Here is a 20,157-nt window from a genome sequence, read left to right as displayed (position 1 = left end):
AGAAGGGAATTGATTCTGAGAGATCTGCTGTTAATTGAACCATGTGAGCTACACCTAAACAGAAAAGGAAGAACTTCAGTACTATTTGATTTATGACAGAGGTTTCTTTTATTGCCCCCCTCCTTTCAGCATTACTCAAATAGTCTAGGCTCCTCAATTCTCTGTATTTCACTGCATGTGACCATGCTTCATTGCAACCTATAATGAAATGCTCAAATTTACAGGCACTGCTAAGCGTGTCAGTCAGGCAGCACAATCTTTAAAAAATAACCTTACAGAAAGTCAAGGTTTAAAAGGATTTATCAAAATGGAATTGCTTAAAATGAAATTTCAGTTCAGGCACTTAAAATATGAAGCTACATTAAAAGGAGTCAAGAAAGGGAAAGAAGGGGTTCATTAGAAATTCATCCCCTGCAATGCCTTTCACTCCTGCAAGGTTGCCTTTTTTCAGGAAGAAAAAAGTCCCCCGGGTAAAAAAATCAATACTGGTTAATAAAACATCAGGTGTGCAGACATAACTAGGTATGACTATTCCACTGCACAGGCCTGCTTGAATGCACCAGGTGCCATGACGATTAGTCATCCAGTGCAGACAGCAAGCCTGGTGAAAATATGATGCTTTAGCAGTGAAAAGAGAAAAAAAAATAATTCAGGGGGGAAATTAGTCTGAATATAGAAGCCAGATTTTCAGGATTCCCGACAAACTTAAAACTGTTTTAATCAGAGGCATATTTTACACAGAACTGTGTAATTTCACTAATGATGACTCCTTAGCAGAGCTTTTCCTGCTCTTGCAGAGAGAAAAAACAAAACAAATCAGAAAACACTCTCACAAAACCTATAACCCAGCTTCATTTTCAAGCTCTCGGTTGCAAGAGACCTATTCCTGAAAGACTCCAGTACCTGGCTTCTAACAATATTGATCCTTCTCATAAATACTGTTTCTGGTTTGCTGGAAAACTAGAAGTGCTGGGATACTTAAACAGCTTTGTTGTATTGTCACACGATACTTAAAGCTCTATCTGTGCACATCCTTACAGAAAAATCCTGTTTAACTCTCAGCTTTCAGAATTTACCTGAGGCTCAGGGTAAAAATGTGACACAAACAGGCCACAGACCAGGAGGAAATGCTTGCCAATTTTCCAAATATCTGTGTAATTCTAAGTTGTCAAAAACACTTTAAAAAGACTTATTGTTTTCATTCACACAGTTAAAATACAACCTTCATCTTAAGAGCCTCTTGAGCCATGGCAACGGACCTTTGAGTAAAAGATCCACAGCACAAGTCAATACAAAAAATATAGCCAAATAATAGATCCCTCAACAATAAATGTTAAGGAGCTATTACTGGCTGTTAGAAATTATATATTCAGAAAACAGCCATTAGGTTTCGCATAACAATAGTTAGTTCACTCATACTTCAAGATGCTCTTCAGCATTCCCCAATATTTTAGGGTTCTTCAGTATTTATAAAAGAAAATTCAGGAAATAATAAAAATAATCAATTATTTAAATCATTTATGCATAAAGTTTCTTCCTTGTAAGAACAAAATAAACATTCTTTGTAAAATGTCTTTTCTTCGCACCATCCAGCACTTTCTCTCTTTTAATCTCAAACTTTACCAGTATTACAGTGTGTAAATTCCCTCTCCTTGTTTTTAACATATTGAATCAGGGAAGAGGAATAGGGAAGTGTTAGTATGGTATCTCCCAGAAAAGCCCCAAACAAACAAATTGCTTTGTTTTACACTGTATTTACAAAAACGTAGATGTCTTCCACAGCTGAATATATGTATACTACGCTGGCCCCTGGCATGGTCAAATTTGTCTTCAGTAATCCAGAGAGTACAAATAATTTCAGTATAGGCCAACTTCCTTTCCAAATAAAGGAAAGTTGGGACTGCATCTCAATACTACTTCACACTACTGTCCATAATAAAAACAGAATCAGAATTTTCCTAGTAGCTTATGGAAACATCCCACCTAACAAATACTGCACCTAGAATTCTCATCTCATTTGCTTACTGAGAAAGTGTGGACTGTTCAACACAGGTTTATCATCAATTTTGTTTATATTAGTGCTAGCCTGCACTGTTCCTCCAGATTTGGCAGCACTTTACATAGAAATACACTGATGCACTACAATCCAAGATGTGAATATATATGTACGTAGGTATGTATACATATATGTTTGTGTGTGTGTGTGTGTATATATATATATACATACATGTGTGTGTGTGTAAAACCAAACAGAAGTTCTGTCTCTGCCACCAAATCCACAATACCTTTTCATGCACTGTCATGCAGCTGGCTGCATCCTTCTGGAGAATTTCAGTCACTCCATTAGAAAGCCGTTCATACTTCAGCTTTGGTTCTTCTTCACTCTCATCTTCCTAAATTTTTAAGAGTGTAAGGAAAAGGGAGCAAGAGAAAAAACAAACAAGCATTTAGAGGTTGAGTCTAAATAAATTAAAAGATATCTCAAAACTATCACACGGCAACAGGCGAAGATGAATCATTGCTATCTCTTAACAACAGCCATTACAATCAGAAGCCAAACTTTCACATTTTTATCACTGAAGGGGGCTTGGGTTGTGCATTTTTTGCTAGTGGTTTCTCTGTTTACTCAAAAATTCCATGTGCAAACACAGACTACATAGCAGCATATCAATTCAGCTGTAAGAGGCATTTAGTATCTAAAAAGCAGGAAAAAATGTACATATGTACTTTGTGTTAAATAAAGTTTGTCATTCACAATTTAGAAGAAAAATACAAAAGGGATGGAAATGAAAAACTGGACAATGTATGCCACTGTAGCCACAATTAACTCTAAGCTGAAGCATGCAGGTTACAAGAAACTTCAAGACCTTTACAAGACGCTGCACCTCTGAAGGAAGGATAGAGGCAAAACGCTGCAAACAAAAAGAATCCACTAGGAATAAGTTAATTGCATAAAAAGTGCCGATGGGTTTATGTTAAAAAAAAAAAAAAAAAAAGAGTATAATTCTGTTGTTGAAAAACTGTCTGGGAAAAGTACCCAGACAGCATATTCCTATGGATCATCCATATCATCTGTATGTTAGGAACATTTCCTGGTCAATACCAAAGCTTTCTTTTCTTTTTCTTTTCAAGCATGTTAGATATCACCAACCAATGACCACTTAGATGCAAAGAAAGATGATGCATCAAGTGCACAGAGTGAAGAGAAAAGAGATGGAGCTAAAAAACACAAGCAGCAAATTCATTGATCAGATAACAACCAACATGTCACTCTCTGAGAAACAGAAACTCCAAGGTGCAGAATAGCTCTCTGGTCATAAGCATCTATCTGTAACAGACAGACTAGTGAAGTACGATGCCAGAGAGAGCTTTCATAAGCCTCAGTAAGCCTCAGTTAATAGTATACATGCACAGACACACACAAACAAACATAGAAGATTTCACCTCAACATGAGGAGAAACTTATTTACAGTGAGGGTGATGGAGCAATGGAACAGGCTGCCCATAAAGGTTGTGGAGTCTCCTTCTCTGAACATATTCAAAACCCATCTGGATGCATTCCTGTGAGGACTACCTTAGGTGATCCTGCTTTGGCAGGGGGTTGGACTCAATGATCTCTGGAGGTCCCTTCCAACCTCTAATGTACTGTGATACTGTGATATATCCCCTGGTCCTCACTGGGAAACAGTGTATCTGCAATAACAGTTTTCTACATTCACTATTAGTTCTAATGAACATACCAGCACTGAGTGTGGTTCCCACAGAAAACATGTCTTTTATTCCTAAGTAACCAGAACATACCAGTGTCAAACTGTAGTAAAAAAGCACCTTTACCTCCCACCAACCTTTCCAATCTCTAGAACAGAAAATCAAAATGCACCGTGTCAGCCTATGGCAGAAGAACTGTACTTGTGCAACGTTTTCTTGTAGTTAATGATGTGAAAAATAAATTTGGAAGAGAGACATGTTAACTGGTTAATAAAACATACTTTGTTCAAATTGCTTTTGGAGTACTGCAGCCAGTCTTCCCCAAGATATGTATTATAGCCATTTACCATATGTGCTTACCATCAAACATAGCCTCATACAGAACATATAGAAGCCATACAGACTTAGGGAAACATTCAATATTTAGCCCCATGCTTATATAAAAATGCTGCTAAGAGAGGCTCTTTTAAAATGTTATTGAGAGTTTTATGACAGAATACAGATGAGATTAATATAGGGATGTCAGCAGTCCATGACGTAGCAGTCTGAAGAGAAGTGTCAAAATGTCCACCAAGAAACAATTTTATTCATTAAATCTAACACTGAACAAAGTTGTTACTAGACAGAATGACAATGTCAAATTACAGGACCATATATAAATCAGCCAAATTCCTTGTGCTTACAGATCCTTAACAAATGACTACAGCGTGGAGGGAGGAGGTAAAGTCAAAGGAGAAAGTGTACATGTGATGGAAGGAGGGCATAAGGAAGCATGCATCCATTGTACAGTGATTAATACATTACTGCATTTTATACATTGCTTACAAAGATTGCACTTGAAACGTGGGTAATCACTGAATAAATCCATAAAAAGTAAAAATTGAACTCAGGTCATCTAGTTTTTGTAAGATCCCACATGTAACTGGAGTCTGGACATCCAATGTGCAACCAATGTGAAAAGGTAATTCTAGTCTTTTGAGTAGTTTGTATAAAAGCATTCATCCATGGACCATTAGATAAAGTTACTGTAAATAAGTTTTGCCTGTCTTATTTATGAGTGAAAACTAAGTAATTTTTTCCTACACATGCATACACAAAAAATACACACTTTCAAAAGTCAGTGCACTGAAGCATTCTGCCAGGCTTAAAAAAAAGTAAATAAAATGAAAACTTCCAATATTAGGTACAATGAGGATGTACCCATTTCATGCTTTCTTGACAGGTATCTTTGATGTTAAGTAAAAGTCAAGCTAAAGGTGAATTGGAGTGGGGTGTGGGCACTTCACTGCAAACAAAAATGAAATTAAAAAGGTGATTTGCAAAAATGCAAGATTTCTCTACTGCTTCAGACTGCACTTGACATACTCAATGCATCTGATGATCTCTTATTCAGAGCACCAGAGTTTAATCATTGTAAATGTATTTTTCTATGAGGAAAAGCTTTTATGCAGTCTGAACTTCTAAAGTAAACACAAGCCAGTGTTAATAAAAAGCAAATCAATAATTTTTGTTAAATTTTAATAATCCTGAAAACCTACAAATACAACCATCAGCAGCCTGAGTTGAGTTGACAGTTAGCTATGTTTCTATGACAACCTAGAGGAATAGTGCAAGTCCAGACTTGCAGCAAAGCTAAGATATAAACAGAGTGACATTTACCCCACACAGGAAAACTCACAACTTTTGTTATTTAAGGAAAAAAAATAAAATCAATTGCTCAACTGACATGGATTTTTACTAAGTGCATGGCACTTTTAATTAAACAGAAGTCTTTCAAAGCATCCTAGAGGATTCTAAACATTTGAAAACAAATTTTATAGCATTGCTTGTTGTACCACTGCCTACCTCTTCTTCCATATTTTCTGCCCAAGAAAGCCCAAAGCTAAACAAGACCAATAACACTGAATTTTAAAATTCTTGACAAATGTATTAAGAGAAAAAAAAAAACATATATATACTGGACAAAATGTGTAATATGCTTCACATGCAGCAACCTTAAATTCTGAAAAGAAAGGAGACTCAGAGCTGTCCAGAGGAAGCTACCTTCACACTGTTGTAAAATAAATCACAATCGTTTTTCAACCACAGCAATGCTAATTTGAAACACATATTCCGTTTCCTACTTATATTTTACTACTGAATCTATCAGTTAAATTGCTCAAACTATGATGTGAAGAACCTGTAAAGAACAGGTATCCATAAACATATCCCTAAACTCTTTTCCACTTGAATGAAATACTGCACCCAGAGAAACTTACTACAAATCCTGTCCTATTAAGAGCTCTTCCATTTGTCACTGATGAACTCCTGAATTCAAAACAAATTCCTTTTCCTAAACCTACCACCTTGCTACCCACTCTTCTTCTGGAGCAGATTTACAAAACTAAGGAGAGCTGCAAATGTGCAATATAAGGTCTCAAATGGCCAATGTCACTGTGAGTGATGCTCACCTGCCTTTATAAATGCAGGTTTGCAACCTTCTTTCAGATACTCTACCCATATTTCCTTGCCTTGCCTACAGGAACAACTGCAGTGGAATTATGAGTAGAAAATATAATCTGAAATCAGTCCTCACGAAGAAAATTTCCAGAAGAAACCTGTGGGCAGTTCCCAGAGTTACTGCATTAGCCCACATTTGCTCCTGCAGCAGAGGATCTGCCCACAGGACAGTCTGTCACATGAACTACATGCTCTAGTGATTGTGAATACTCTAATTACGTTACGGGCACTGACAGCAAAGTGTCATCCTTCCTGCATGATTTGCCCTCCAAGTTTTCCAAAGCCTTTATGGAAATAAACGGTGCATACATTATAAGGCAAGTGTTCTTCCTCTTTGCTGCACATCTTCTGTCCAGTTTCAGTTAGAATTCCAATTACTAGAGCTGGCTATTCTAGTCATGTTTGAGCCTGCAAATTTTGACCCTGGAAAGCATTAAACTCTAATACCTGAGGTCCATCACTCAAGCAACTACAAAGCAGCTACACTCATACCCTACTGCAGCAAGGCCTCAGTGTCACAGATCTTCCTAAAAAACGTATCTTGAAAAACAACAAAAGACAAAACAAACCACCCACAGCTCATTTTCATTTTTTCATGCTTTCTTTCAAGTTAGTGTCAATTTCACAGGCTATTAAAAGATGTTAAATTAGCTTGTTGTTAAATTAGCTTAAATGCCACTGAAAGTGTTGTGCCTCTGTGTATCTGAATAGGCAATGAATAGTACACATTCTAAAACCTCATTTAAAAACAAACAAACAAAACAAAACCCAACCAACCAAACACAAACCCACGCGACACTCTGCTGCCAATGTCCAAACCAAACATAACTGCTAAAAAAAGGAGAGAAAGCTATGTAGCAATTTGTGACAGCAACTTCTCCTGGCACTTAATATGGGCCAGATCTTTGGAAGTCCATGTAGAACTTGCTGTGAAATCAGCATTTTTATGTATTTAAATAGTCATCACTATCCCCTAGAAGAAAAAAAAAACAAACTAAAATAATTAAAGCTCAGGAATTATAAGCTTAAACACTGTATGAAAAATCTCCAGTAGAACCAAAGAAACCAACTCTATTTATTTCTGAGTTAAAATAAAGGTTCACAGAACATCCTTGGTAATGCAAAATGGAATGAGCACATCCTTGGCACCTTGATGGGGTGAGCTTTACTTCATATAGAAATTCAACAACACGTATTAATAAATAAATAAATAACCTGAACCCCCAGGATGCTGCCTCCAGGAAGAATTACTTTTATATGCACAGAAGCACAAAGTGTAGCAAAATACACAGCAGAATTCAACTGCCAAGATCACCTTTTTTGGTCTTCATGTCTTGATTTGATCCAAAGCACATCTTTTAATTTTGTTACGGAAACGAGGTCTTCATCAGGGGGTTGGATTGGTGATCTCAGTTTTCATTTGGAAGGTCTATGGGCCAGTGGACTAAGAAGGATTTCTTCTACAAATCTCTTCAGTGGTGTGGGAACAACGAGTATTTACCCAAGTGGCTGGTACCCTGCTGAGAAGCAGAACCAGTGACTTTTAACCACACTCCTGTGAGAAGCCCATTATCAGTGGGGATTTACATCACTGTCCAACCCCCAGGCCATGTGCAAACATTTTCTATCACCAACATTGCCTGGAAAGGCAAGATCTGTAGGCTATGTAAACCTTAGTTAGGCCAAGGAAGCCTTAGGCCAACAAACACCTTACAAACCTTAGGATAACTGTCACAAGATTGCCACAAGGAAGCCTTTATCACCCAACAAAAGATACAGCTAACATTTTTCATTGAATCTTCACCTCATTACCACACCGGGGAACTGAACTATATGGACTCTAATGCCTCCTTTGGCAGCACTACTATTATTATTACAATTTTCAGTCTTTATCCTCTCCAGTTCAGATCCTAGACCTTTGTTAGGACCTGACTATCTCCCTTCAAGCCAGGTCAAAAAGATACTGAAGCAATGATTTATGAATGAACCCAACTTGAGCTTTGCAAAACCCCACTCCCCAAATTCTTCAGAGAAAATACCCACCTGGGTCCCTCAGACAAGTAGATTCACTATTACAGTAACCCGTCACCTCTAGTTCTCTCTACCCAGATCATATTTAGTCTAAATGTGGTCCAGATAATCTGGTAATCCAGATGACCAGGCACAAATCTCCACATTCTCAGCAGCACTTCAGGAATATCCATGTGCATCATCCTTGCTTTACCATATTCCACACAAAGATATCCTCTTTTTCTAATAGCTTTATGTTAAACCACTGAAACTTCCTGTATTTTTGGTACCTAAAGGCATTAATGAGGCCTGACAAACTGTATAGCTCCCCCTCCCTGAAAATAATGCCTAAATGTCTAAAGTTTGGACAACTTTGGTCAGCCAGAACAATGGCCAGTTCCTTCAGCCTGCTTGGGAGGGCAAGGCAAGATGCAAGCACAGCAATCAATTTACTGCAGCAATGCAGGGCTGGATCTGCTAACTTGGTGACAATGGGATGCAAATGAAAACTGAATTGAGTGACTCCACTCATCACAATGTTACAGCAGGTAGAGGCTGAATGGGGTGTCCTGCCTTCAAAACACCAGTCAATCTCACCAACTACCCAAAGCCAACAGGTTAAGAGTGCTGCCTCCCAGTGTCACCCTTAATCTCCACTTTTAAGACTTCCCCCTTCAACAAGCTAGAGAAAATGTAACATAGCTCTTCTCAAACACCTCACAAAACCCTCCTAGACTGGACTTCTATCCCAATTTCAACACCTTCCAGTGTGCTTTCCAGGAAACCCATCTTAGAATCATAGAATTATTATGATTGGAAAAGACCATTTATATCATCAGGTCCAAGTGTCTTCTTACTCTTTGAAGACACTCTGAACTAGATACAGTTCCAACTTTCCTTTATTCAGAAAGGAAGTTGGCATATACCGTAATTATTTTATATCCTGGATCAGTGAAGACAGACTTGGTCATGCCACGGACCTGCTTAGCATATATTCAGATGTGGAAGTCAGCTGAATTTACTTTCTATCTATGCTGTATTAACAGAATTACAATATTCCTTTTTGGGGGGCTTCTTCTAGGTTTTTTTTGGGGGGGGTTGTTTTGTTTAATATTGGAATAAATAGTAAAAAACTATTCAAGTTTCTAACCTGTATGAGAATTAAATTGTATTCTGCAACTATTACTATCCAAGACCACAAAAGGCATGAAGACTGAAATTTCCAAACCATGAAAACACATTTGTGGCTTATGCAGCTAAAAATATTTTTCCCTGATTCTATGGTGAAAATACAGTAATGTTAGCTCAGTGAAGGAATTGAAATGAATAACCTCCCATCCAATTCCTTTATGATTCCTCATAAGGCAAATCACCAACACTTCCCCAGTACCTGGCTGTAAAATTCGTAAATATGGATTAGGATGGTAAAATTTCACACTGCAGTTTCTGTTCTCCCCATGCATTTTCTGCAGGGATTTATTTAATACCTTGACCTCTTTGGGAAAATGCAGACATTCAACAAGAGCAAGGAATTAAGATGATATGGCTGCCTGTGAATATGTATCAAAATGGGCTGCATTCACAGTATGAAATGGCACACAGATGAAAAGCGAAGCAGAGAGCATTTTATTTCTTTGCAAAACTGTTGTGGCAATACAGAATGTCACACTGTATTTGGGGAACACAGATTGAAGATTCGCTCCTACAGGTCTGAAAGAGCAGGGCACCAGCCAAGCTGTGAAGTAGAAGCAACACACAGATGACACACTGGGCATGAGCAGTCATCATAACTGGCATGTTAAAAAAAAATAGTTAGGAGTCCATATAGTACAACTCCCATCAACAACTTTTATGGCAAAGAACACTTGAAAACTTTCAGCTCCTCTTCAGTGTTCCAAAGAACAGCATCCACCCATTCACGAAGTGAACCATACAGAGGCAGCACAGGATGGGCTATTTTATCTCAAATGTCCAAATTCAATTCCAGTACTGGAAAATCCAAACGCAGTTCAAACCTCAATGAAGCTACACATGTCCACTTGTATTTCCCTTCTGCTGAGTAAGGAACTTGGGCAAACATTTGTTTCTCTTGTGAACACTACTCAAGCAGCCTGGTTGCCACCTTGTGATGTACTGCAGATGAAAACTCTACAGTGCAGTTTTGGGGACAGCAGTTTTTAAACTTCACCCACTCACCACAGTGGATGAGCCAGATGGGAAACAGCTGAATTTGCCTGCTCCTTTCCTTTTTTCAGCCCAGAGTGTTATTCCACCCAGATGAATACATTTAGCATTTTGGAAAAAGCCTCATCTGCATACTTGGTAACCACGCTCGCTTTGCTATTGCATTTAATTTATGTAACACGCACAGCAGCATTTTTACTTTTTATGTATTCCACAACACAGAGATAGAACAGGCACTTCTGGTTAATATTAATAGCTCATTAAATGAAGTATCTAATTTTCACTCAAAACCAGAAGGTATTAAAAGAATATAGCAATAATCCATTTCTCCTGCAAGTCAATCCTCTAACGATGTATATTATAATGTTAGTTACCAGTCACTGCAAACTTGTTTTTCAAATTAATGTATGAAAAGATTCCATTTAAACTTCAATAAATAATTTACTATGCTCATCCTACTGACTCAAATTGATAAATTATTTGCATGATACATTTTCTCATTAATAAGGAGAAGATCTTTCTACCTGGAATTTATACATCCTTCCCTTCCATTCTTTCCATTTAAAAGGCCAATTTCACTTAAAGCCATGCAGGGGGGAAGCAATCTCTCTTCAAATTGCTCAAGTGTGCTAAACAAAATATGCTTTTTTGAACATTTTTCTTCCATTTTATATTCTTAAAACAAATGGAACAGAAAAAAATGGCAACCTAGTGGAGAGTTTTTCAATAATAAAGAGGCACAATAAAGTTCTTTGCCAAAGGTCAGACAGAGACGAAAAAAGGCAAGCTGGACTGGGGTGCAGTAGCCAAACCTACTTTTCAGCCATTTATTTTTTGTTGCAATGGTGTTGCCCCTTCAAAAGCTACTATCCACAGGAGGACTAACCTCTTCCAGCCCAATGCTCCATACTCCATGTTAAGAGAACATTTTGATGAAAACAGACTATGACAAGGAACCTTTTTTACCAGATGCTTTATTTACTTGAAATGATTTAATTGCTTTGACCTAATACAGACCCAATCTACAAGACTAAGATCTGGAGCGCACCGAAAAGGAAAAGAAAACACCAAGCCTTTTTAGCTGCCTGTTAAGCTTTTCATTTTTTTAACTGTGTTTCTCCTCTGATCAGTTTTTAAAACCTTAAAGAGGAAAACCACTATCAATGTAAAAGTGTATCACTAAAGGATATTTCTGAACCACCATAAATTGTTCGAGCACTGGGTTAACTAAGAATTTCTACAACACTTTTCTCTCTACAAACTCTCACAGAATTAATGTAATGTTTAAATAACTACAAGAATAAGCTAAATACGTTTGACTGGAAATGTATGGAGCATTGATGACTAACACACATAAACACCTAGTAAAACATATACAGCAATGTACATATTAATGCAATTTTTTTCCTAAAAAAACACAAAGAAAATTATTTAAAGTATGTTTTTGCAGAAAATTAGCATCTGCACTATTCTGCTTTTCGTTTTGGTGGTTTCCTTTAACAAGCCACCAACACAAACCTAAAAATGTACACTATAGTGCAGCACCTACAAAAAAAAAAAATAGATCAGTAAAACTCCTCACATAACCACAGGATCATCTCATGGGACACAGCACTCATTTTATGACTCCAGTGACACTTGTTATTGAAAAGGTGCTCCCTGTAAAGATCATACTGGACAGGGCATTCCACTCACAGACCCAGCAGTATGTTAGAAATGAGCAGAAAACTTTAACCATATCCCAAACTTCATTTTGATTCCCTCAAGTAGGAAGTTTCTGTTTTTTGATACATCATAACTTGAATTTTATCAGTACCTCACAGTCACAGTCACATATTGGGTTTGAAACCCTGTCTTTACTTCTCAGAGTAGGAAATTGTTGCTCCATTTCATGAGAGCAGGCAATAAAGAAGCAGACCATAATTAACCCATGCAGAAAGGATGAACATAATTAACCTGCACAGGAAGTCTGAGGTTGAGACAGAAGGTGTGGGTCCTGGGACCCTGAAGCACATTTCCCAGCATATTTCTGCTCCATGCAAGTTACCTGAAACAACTAACTTACACAGACCAGCAATTTTCCAGAGTACAAGACATGCTTTTATCAGTACAAATCAAGCCTCAATGGAAACATTCTGTGCACCACATACAGAGTGCAAACAAAAATAGCATTCACCTGACCTCACAAGATTTCAGTGTAACATAATGAACGGTGACTCTGCCATACTGTGCAAATACAATGCACTGTAAATAAACACACTCTAGAGCAACATAGTGCAGAGCAGCATGGAGGTTCAGGGAGACTCAAGCTGGCTCTTCATAAGCTGATACAGAACCAGTTTCTCTCTTCACAGAATGTGACTCATGAGCACATTTCACAGTACATGCTGGTGTGCACAACTGCAGTGCAACTATTCCATGTTTTAAAGATCACTTGCTTTAAATTGAAATAAAAATATTTAAATCACTTCACAACAGTTACGCAATATAGCAAAACTTTCAATGACAAAACCACAAGCTGAGTAGCAGCATCAACTTAAATGCAAGCAAAATACCATTGCACACTTCACCTTATCACCATGTTGCACTGCTACTGAAGCTTATTTACTAGGAGCTACTAATGGAAAGATACTAGAAGAACTGCTACATAAAACAGAATCACTGTGTGTTTGTGACCATCCTGGCCTGTATCAGAATAGTGTGGTAAGGAGAACCAGGGAAGTGACTGTCCTCCTGTACTCAGCACTGGTCAAACTGCTTCTCCAATACTGCATTTGGTTTTGGGCTCCTCACTACAAGAGCATTTTGTTGCTAGAGTGTGTCCAGAGAAGGGTAACAATGATGGTGAGAGTTCTGGAGCACAAGTCTTACAAGGAGCAGCTGAGGGAACTGGGGTTGTTTAGTCCGGAGAAAAGGAGGGTGAGAGGAGACCTCATTGCTCTCTACAACTGAGAGGTGGTTGCAGTGAGGTGGGAGTTGGTCTCTTGTAACAAGTGACAGGTGATACGACAAGAGGAAGTGGCCTCAAGTTGTACTGGGAGAGGTTAGATTGGATATTAAGAAAAAACTTCTTCACCAAAAGGGGAAGAGGGGAAAAAAAATTATCCCACAAGAAACCAAGCAACATCCTCTGCAAAAAGATTCTTGCTGAATCCACCACTGCAGTCTCTGCAATACCCACTGTCTTGTATATTAGGATTTCTGCCTCCTTAGTGCTTAAACCTGGATCTCATGTATGAAGATTTGTCCCACTAAAGAAAAGAAAAATCTTCCCAACAGCAAGTCCATCGATGTTTGGAAAGTCTAGAAGCCACTATCACTTCGTTATATAATGGGTGAAAACATTTTTATCAAGGTAATACCCTGCTCTGTGTCACCTGTCCTTGCTGGTAGCTACCACTGAAGCTGTAGCCAACCTAGAGCACACTGAAGTCTCTCTTTCCAGATATCTCATGGTTCCCTCAAAGAAGACATATTTGGAGTTACCACTTTGCTGTTTGCAGACAAATTCTTTAACCCTCAATAGCTCCCTTCCTCTCCTCACCCACAACCCACTTTTTCCAGCATCTACAGCAAGGTAGGTAGACCTCTCCAGAACAGGAGAAAAATTCTGACAAAATGTCATGTCAAGAACAGGGACTCTACAGAACATGATTAAATCCAGACTATAAAGCTATTACAATAATACAGTAGTTACCTGAATGTAGTATTACTGCATATAATTACATTTTCATTTGATCAAAACAGAAGTTGAATTTGTCTCTTAACGTAATTAATTTTACTATTGTGGGGTGATCTTGGGTTGTCTGTCTGGTTTTTTTTTTAAACCTAAAGAAGCTTCTAATAGCAAACAACATCTCCTTTTTAACTATTTAAACCCAGATTAACACCCTTGCTACATAATACCAGCAAAACCTCTAAAAGCAACTAATGAGGCAGCATTTTTCCCTCCAGGCTCACAAAGAACTAGCATTCAAGCAGATTCAAGCATGAAGCTTTTTAAACAAGCTTACCTCAGATTCATCTGTTGATTCCTCATTAGACCTGGTTTCCTGAAAATGACACAAAGAAGAAAATAGCTAAATACATACGTAGCTGAGCAGTATTTTCCCTTTTTAAAGTATTTTCATAATCTTTATTAAGGAACAGAAGTGGAAGCAACTTGAAGTTCAGAGCTTCCAACCTTTCCATTCATACCCAATTCATGCCTGTACTTGCAATCTAGTGCCACAATGACACTCAGTGGCATCAGTTGACTGTGATACTACTGTCAGTTACCCTAAAAGAGTGATTGGATCATCTGAGAATCTGTCCCTATTAAATCTTCTCTCCTTCCACAAATGGTAGCAAATTTTGCAAAGCCACCACCCCTGTCTTGACATGCAAGTCAGAAGAGCATTTTCAAGTTAATCACAAACTATCTTCAGTTTTCAACTATACAGCTGTTAAGAGGTTTATTTCTCACTTAAATAATTTTCAGCCATTTTCCAGAGAAATGCGGCATTTAGCAAGTTTTTCCTTCCCATCCCATGTCAATCCAAGCTACGTGGATTTCTCTTGCCTTTGAAGAAACTGTACCTTTAAAACATCTCTCTCTGGCATAACAACAATTCTTACTGTCCTACCAAAAAAAAAAAAAAATTCTAAGTCAACTCCTGCTAATCTCTCACCTGTCCACTGAGAAAATCTGCTGATGCAATGTCTCCTCAAGGAGGTCAGCAAAATGAAGATTTACTTAACGTATTTATCGTTATCAATAGCAATAAAAGGTTGCAACTAATACACTGACAGTCAATGTAAGCATTTTAACAAGAAAATATGATACAAACAAAGAACAAGCAAGAGAGAAGGCAGCATTTCAAATCTTAGGAAGTACTATTTGGACAGCAAGATAAATGGGTACAGAATACCACCAGAGAAGGAAAAAAAAAAAAACAACCAAACCCCACAACACACACACACATAAAAAATGAAGATACAGTTCTGAGTAGTTTAAAGAAAAATGTAAAGGGAAGAAAATTTAATGCACTAACCACCAGTGTCACTTTTAGTTTGTTACATTTATATAGTTTTTGGGTTTATAAAATGCATTGATTGTGACCTCTAGGTAAAAAGTAAGTATCTTCTTTGCATCAGTGGAGGTTCATCTTTAGTGACCATCAGAACAGACAGGGGGGAAGAAAAGCAATATTTCTGTTTGCTACTTGAAACTCAATGCAAGGTGTTACTGTGTGTTTCCTCTATTCTACTGACTACAGCCAGATCCGCCTCTAAATCATACATCCCATAGAAGGGTTAGCTGTGTAGTCTGTATTCATGACATGAGTTGGAAAACTGCAAGTAGAAAGAACATGCGAGTCAAGGGAAGATGGAGTAAACCCTGGCATCCTTTCTAGCTTAAGTCTGACTCTTTCTCCACTGGTCTCACAGTCTCTCTCCACAAGATGCTATTACCTTTCAGGAAATTACAATTTTATTACATATAATCTTTATGAATCTTAAAATCTATTGAACAGTAACCAAACAAGAACAGAACTAAAATATTGTGGTAGAACACTACCAGTTTATTGGACATTAAAAAAACCTTGTCTATCTCTCCTGAAAACCAAGAGCTGCTTACTCAACTACTTTATACACCAAAACTATTATCACTACCACTTTGATTTTTCATAAAATTCGCAGATTGTAACCAGAAAAATCTATTTTAAAAGTGACAATAATCTGTTCTTCTAAACAAACAAACAACAAAAAAAAAAAAGCAAAAAAAAAAAGAAGGCAAATACAGCAATTGGCATTTTTGCTGGCACACAAGACTTTCCAGTGCTACACCATTTAAAATTCTTTTCCCCCCACAGTTCTAATTGCTTTGGCTATTCAGGAGAACACAAATGTAAGGAAAGTCCATGACAATAATTTTCAGGATGAGCTAACACCATGTAGACAGACTCATACACTTGCAGGATGGAGTAACAGGCCACTTGCTGATCCTTACCTCCACCTGAGTCACTTAATAAATATTAATCCAAGTTGCAAGCTGTTAAGTGTAAGGGAATCCTTGGAAAATACTGACCTACCAAACTAGGGCATTCCAGAGGTTGACTTAAATAACTTTTTCATTTTCATTTCAAGAAGGTTGGAAGAGACCTCAAAGATCATCGAGTCCAACCTGTCACCCTAAACCTTATGACTACCTAAACCATGGCACCAAGTGCCACATCCAATCCCCTCTTGAACACTTCCAGGGATGGTGACTCCACCACCTCCCTGGGCAGCACATTCCAATGGCCAACCACTCCCTCTGCGAAGAACTTTCTCCTCACCTCCAGCCTAAACCTCCCCTGGCGCAGCTTGAGACTGTGTCCTCTTGTTCTGGTGCTGGTTGCCTGGGAGAAGAGACCAACCCCCTCCTGGCTACAACCTCCCTTCAGGTAGTTGTAGACAGTAATGAGGTCTCCCCTGAGCCTCCTCTTCTCCAGGCTAAACCTGTCTGTGTGAACCATTAAAGTATCAACGTTTTTATTGAAGACACATACCCCAGTATCCCTACCATATTCACAAGCCACTGCAACTGCAGCTACTGAATTTCACAAATGGCATACAAATTCACGCAAATGCTTCATGGCCTCTGTTTTACTGAAAAAAAAAAAAAAGCATGCAATAATTCAGAAGGAGCCTTGGCCTAGGAAAAAAACGCAGAAACTGTAGCTGAAGGTGCTTAGAATTGTCATTTACCTACTAACTCACTTCTTTAACGATTTAATATGAATAGCTTTTTGCCTGAGTTCTCCCATTCAGAGATGCAAAGTGGAAGAGTAAACTGTAGTTACGACTGCTCTGGGGTTTGCCAGGTTCTTCTCTCTCTCCAAACGCATCAACCAAGAGGATTATCCCCACTGCTACTTTTTAGGCCTTGTAACTGTGAAAAGGAAAACCCTCAACAGGGATTTGTAGACAATCAGAATTCCAAATCATGTAGGAATAGCTGTTATTGGTAGGTCTCAAACTCTAGAGGAAAATCAGCAATACACTTCAGCCAGCTGGCAAATTGGAAAATGCATCGGGTTGGAAGGGACCTTTAAAGGTCATCCAGCCTAACCACCCTTGCAGTAAGCAGGGACTGTTATGTTAATGCAGTTGCTCAAGTGGCCTAAGAATGGAGAAAGGGAACGCAGATGAGGAAACTACAGAAATATGAAGTGATCTCTCACCAGACCAAACATACCTTCTCAATAAATTCTAAAGCTAACTTTCCAATATAATGGATATAGTTTTCCATTCCCTGCTTTCACAAGCATCAGATGGTATCCACTGCATGTTTAGGCCCATAAAGCTGATGCAAGGGGAAAAACATGAAACCTGGATTTCAAAGAAACCTATGTGCACAACATCTATATCCCTTTCAGTAGGGATGCTCCCCACAGGAAGTGAACAGAAATTAACAAGGTAACTTTTCCCCTATAGTCCAAACAGAGGAAAACACAGGCTGCTCTAATCCTTTACATTATTAGGGAGGATAAGAAGACTTGTCAGAGTTGGTTTTATGTCAAGAACTCTTTCAAATGCTGACACAGCTAAAAACTCAGCAAAGCAGTGGATGAAGCCTCCCTTAAAGAAGCCAATCCTGCTCAATAAAAGTCCTGATAGCAGGAAGGTGGAAACTAGACATCAATTTCCAGTTAAGGCAAATTTCCTTGAGGTAATTCTAAAAGTCTCCCACCTTCAGGCATTCAAGGTGGACAAACACCACACAGCTTAGGTGTGTGCTCAGCAAAGAAACGTGGAACGACTGGGAACTTTATTTCTTGCCTTTTTTTTTTTTTTTCCACCTCGGGAACGAGTGGTTTAAGCAAGCAGAGTTTTAGGAGGAATCCCCTTCAGAGAACCACAGGTCACAAGCATAACTCCTCAAATTGTGTCTCAGAAGAAAACCCCCCGGTTGAGATGGACCTGCTCATGCCTCCTCTGCCACTGGGTGAAGGACACTTTCTCACCTATTTCAGACGAACCCTTCAACTCCTTAATCCCGACTCTACAGCGGTGCTAGCTTCATGCCTTAACCCCTCCCTCCTGCCTAGCCCCAGCTTCCTGCGTCGGGTGTTATCTAATGAGAGGAGCCCTGAAGGCTTGCGCCCCCTCCTCGCTCGTCTGCACGGATTTTTAGACAAAACTCGAGACACAGCCTCGGGCAGCCCCATCCGCGCAACGCAGCGAGGGAGAAGAGGTCCCGCAAACGCTGCCTCCCATCTTCTCGTCCCCGCCCGGCGCAGCAAGGCTCCAACCCGCCACTCCCGCACCGCCGCCGGCCCCGGCAAGGCGCGTAGGGCTCTTTGGAAGCCTCTGCCCCCGTACACTCGCGCTGTCCCTTCGGCCCCCTGCTCCCAGGGGCCGCCCCGCTCCCTCGCTTCCTCCGCTCCTCTGCTCGCCCTCTCCGGCGGGGCAGTGCCCTCACGGCCTCTACCTTATCCTCCGCTTCCGCCATGGCTCGGCCAGGAGGCGGTCATGTGAGGAGCAGGAAACGGAGAAGGGCGGAGAACCCTGGGAAATGTAGTTTCGGAGGGTATGGGTTTTCTCCTCCCCTCTCCCCCCTACCCCGCCGTACTCCTTCCCCGCCCTCCAAGTTCTGGGTATGGTGGCAGTAGCTTACAACCTACACCAACAACAGAGGCGAAGCTGGGCCAACATAGAGTCATAGAATGGATTCAGTTAGAGGGGACCTTTAAAAGTCATCCTGCTGTGAGCTGAGACATCTTCAACAAGACTAGGTTGCTCGGAGGTCTCTGGAACCTGACCTGGAATGTTTCCAGGGATGGGGCATCTACAACCTGTCTGGACAACCTCTGCCAGTCTTTCACTACCCTCAGCGTAAACCTGACATCTAGTTCAGGTTTTCCTTCTGCCCTCCTTAGTTGAAAGTGAGAGACCTTTTTAAGCAGAATTCCTTCAGTTTCCTCTAGGAGACACTTGCACCCAGCTATGACAAAATTAAAGGTGGCTACCGTGGTGAACAATAAGATGGACTCCGTTTAGCAAGGGTTTGGGTGCAGTTGAAGCTGCATGCCACTTGCAGTGTATTAGCGTGTGTATGTTTAGCCTGTATCTGGGGCTAAACTCTAGCAGTTGCTCTCCCCAGCAGGGCAATTAGGAGAGAAGACCTGCAGGGTGAAATGAAAACAGATTTCAAGAAACAGCCAAACTAATACCAATGCCACTATAAAGCATACAAAGCTACACTCAGTCCAGCAAATACATGGTGGTCACAACAGACAGGAAAGCAGTTCTTAGGAGAATGAAAGAGATGAGCAGGAGGAGCCCACGCAGGAGACTGTCATCAGCAAACTTCCCCCTTTATAATGAGCATGATGTTTATGGCTGAGGATGCACCAACTCAGGTCAGCTCTCCTAGCTGACTCAAAACTGCTAACAGCTTTCAGACAATGGCTGGTCTGTGATTCTGTCCCAGCAAAACCAGGACACTGTGTCCACTGCCATGCTGTAAGCTGCCATTTCTCCAGGAAAAGGCCTATTTATTGGTGCCTGTCTGACATGCATTTGATCAAGCACAGCACAGGTCTGGTTTCCCTTTGATCCTCTAGTAAGACATGTAGTGGCCTCTGTCCTCTCTCTACTTTTTTTTATTTTATTTGTAAATGTTGAAATTGCCCTGACACTAGTGTCAGGATAAGGATTTTAGAAAGCCTAAATATCTTCCTAAAATTCTAGGACCTACTGCATTTTCTCTTTTCAAACTTTAAAACA

At 39.6% G+C, this 20,157-nt stretch overlaps 1 protein-coding gene across 2 annotated transcripts in view; it reads right to left on the bottom strand.

The window, feature by feature from the left end:
* Window positions 1-2,318, bottom strand: part of VPS41 (VPS41 subunit of HOPS complex) — an 81,844-nt gene extending 79,526 nt beyond the window's left edge. For both annotated transcript variants that reach the window (XM_054384849.1, XM_054384850.1), the window contains exon 1: window positions 2,286-2,318. In XM_054384849.1, coding sequence (XP_054240824.1) covers window positions 2,286-2,303 — 18 coding nt within the window. In that variant the 5' untranslated portion in view covers window positions 2,304-2,318. The remainder of the gene's footprint in view (window positions 1-2,285) is intronic.
* Between the last annotated feature and the right edge of the window lie 17,839 nt (window positions 2,319-20,157).

The sequence above is a fragment of the Indicator indicator genome, chromosome 11 (assembly GCF_027791375.1).
Source record: "Indicator indicator isolate 239-I01 chromosome 11, UM_Iind_1.1, whole genome shotgun sequence".
Classification (NCBI taxonomy): Eukaryota; Metazoa; Chordata; class Aves; order Piciformes; family Indicatoridae; genus Indicator; species Indicator indicator.
This window is presented reverse-complemented; position numbering and strand designations above follow the sequence as displayed.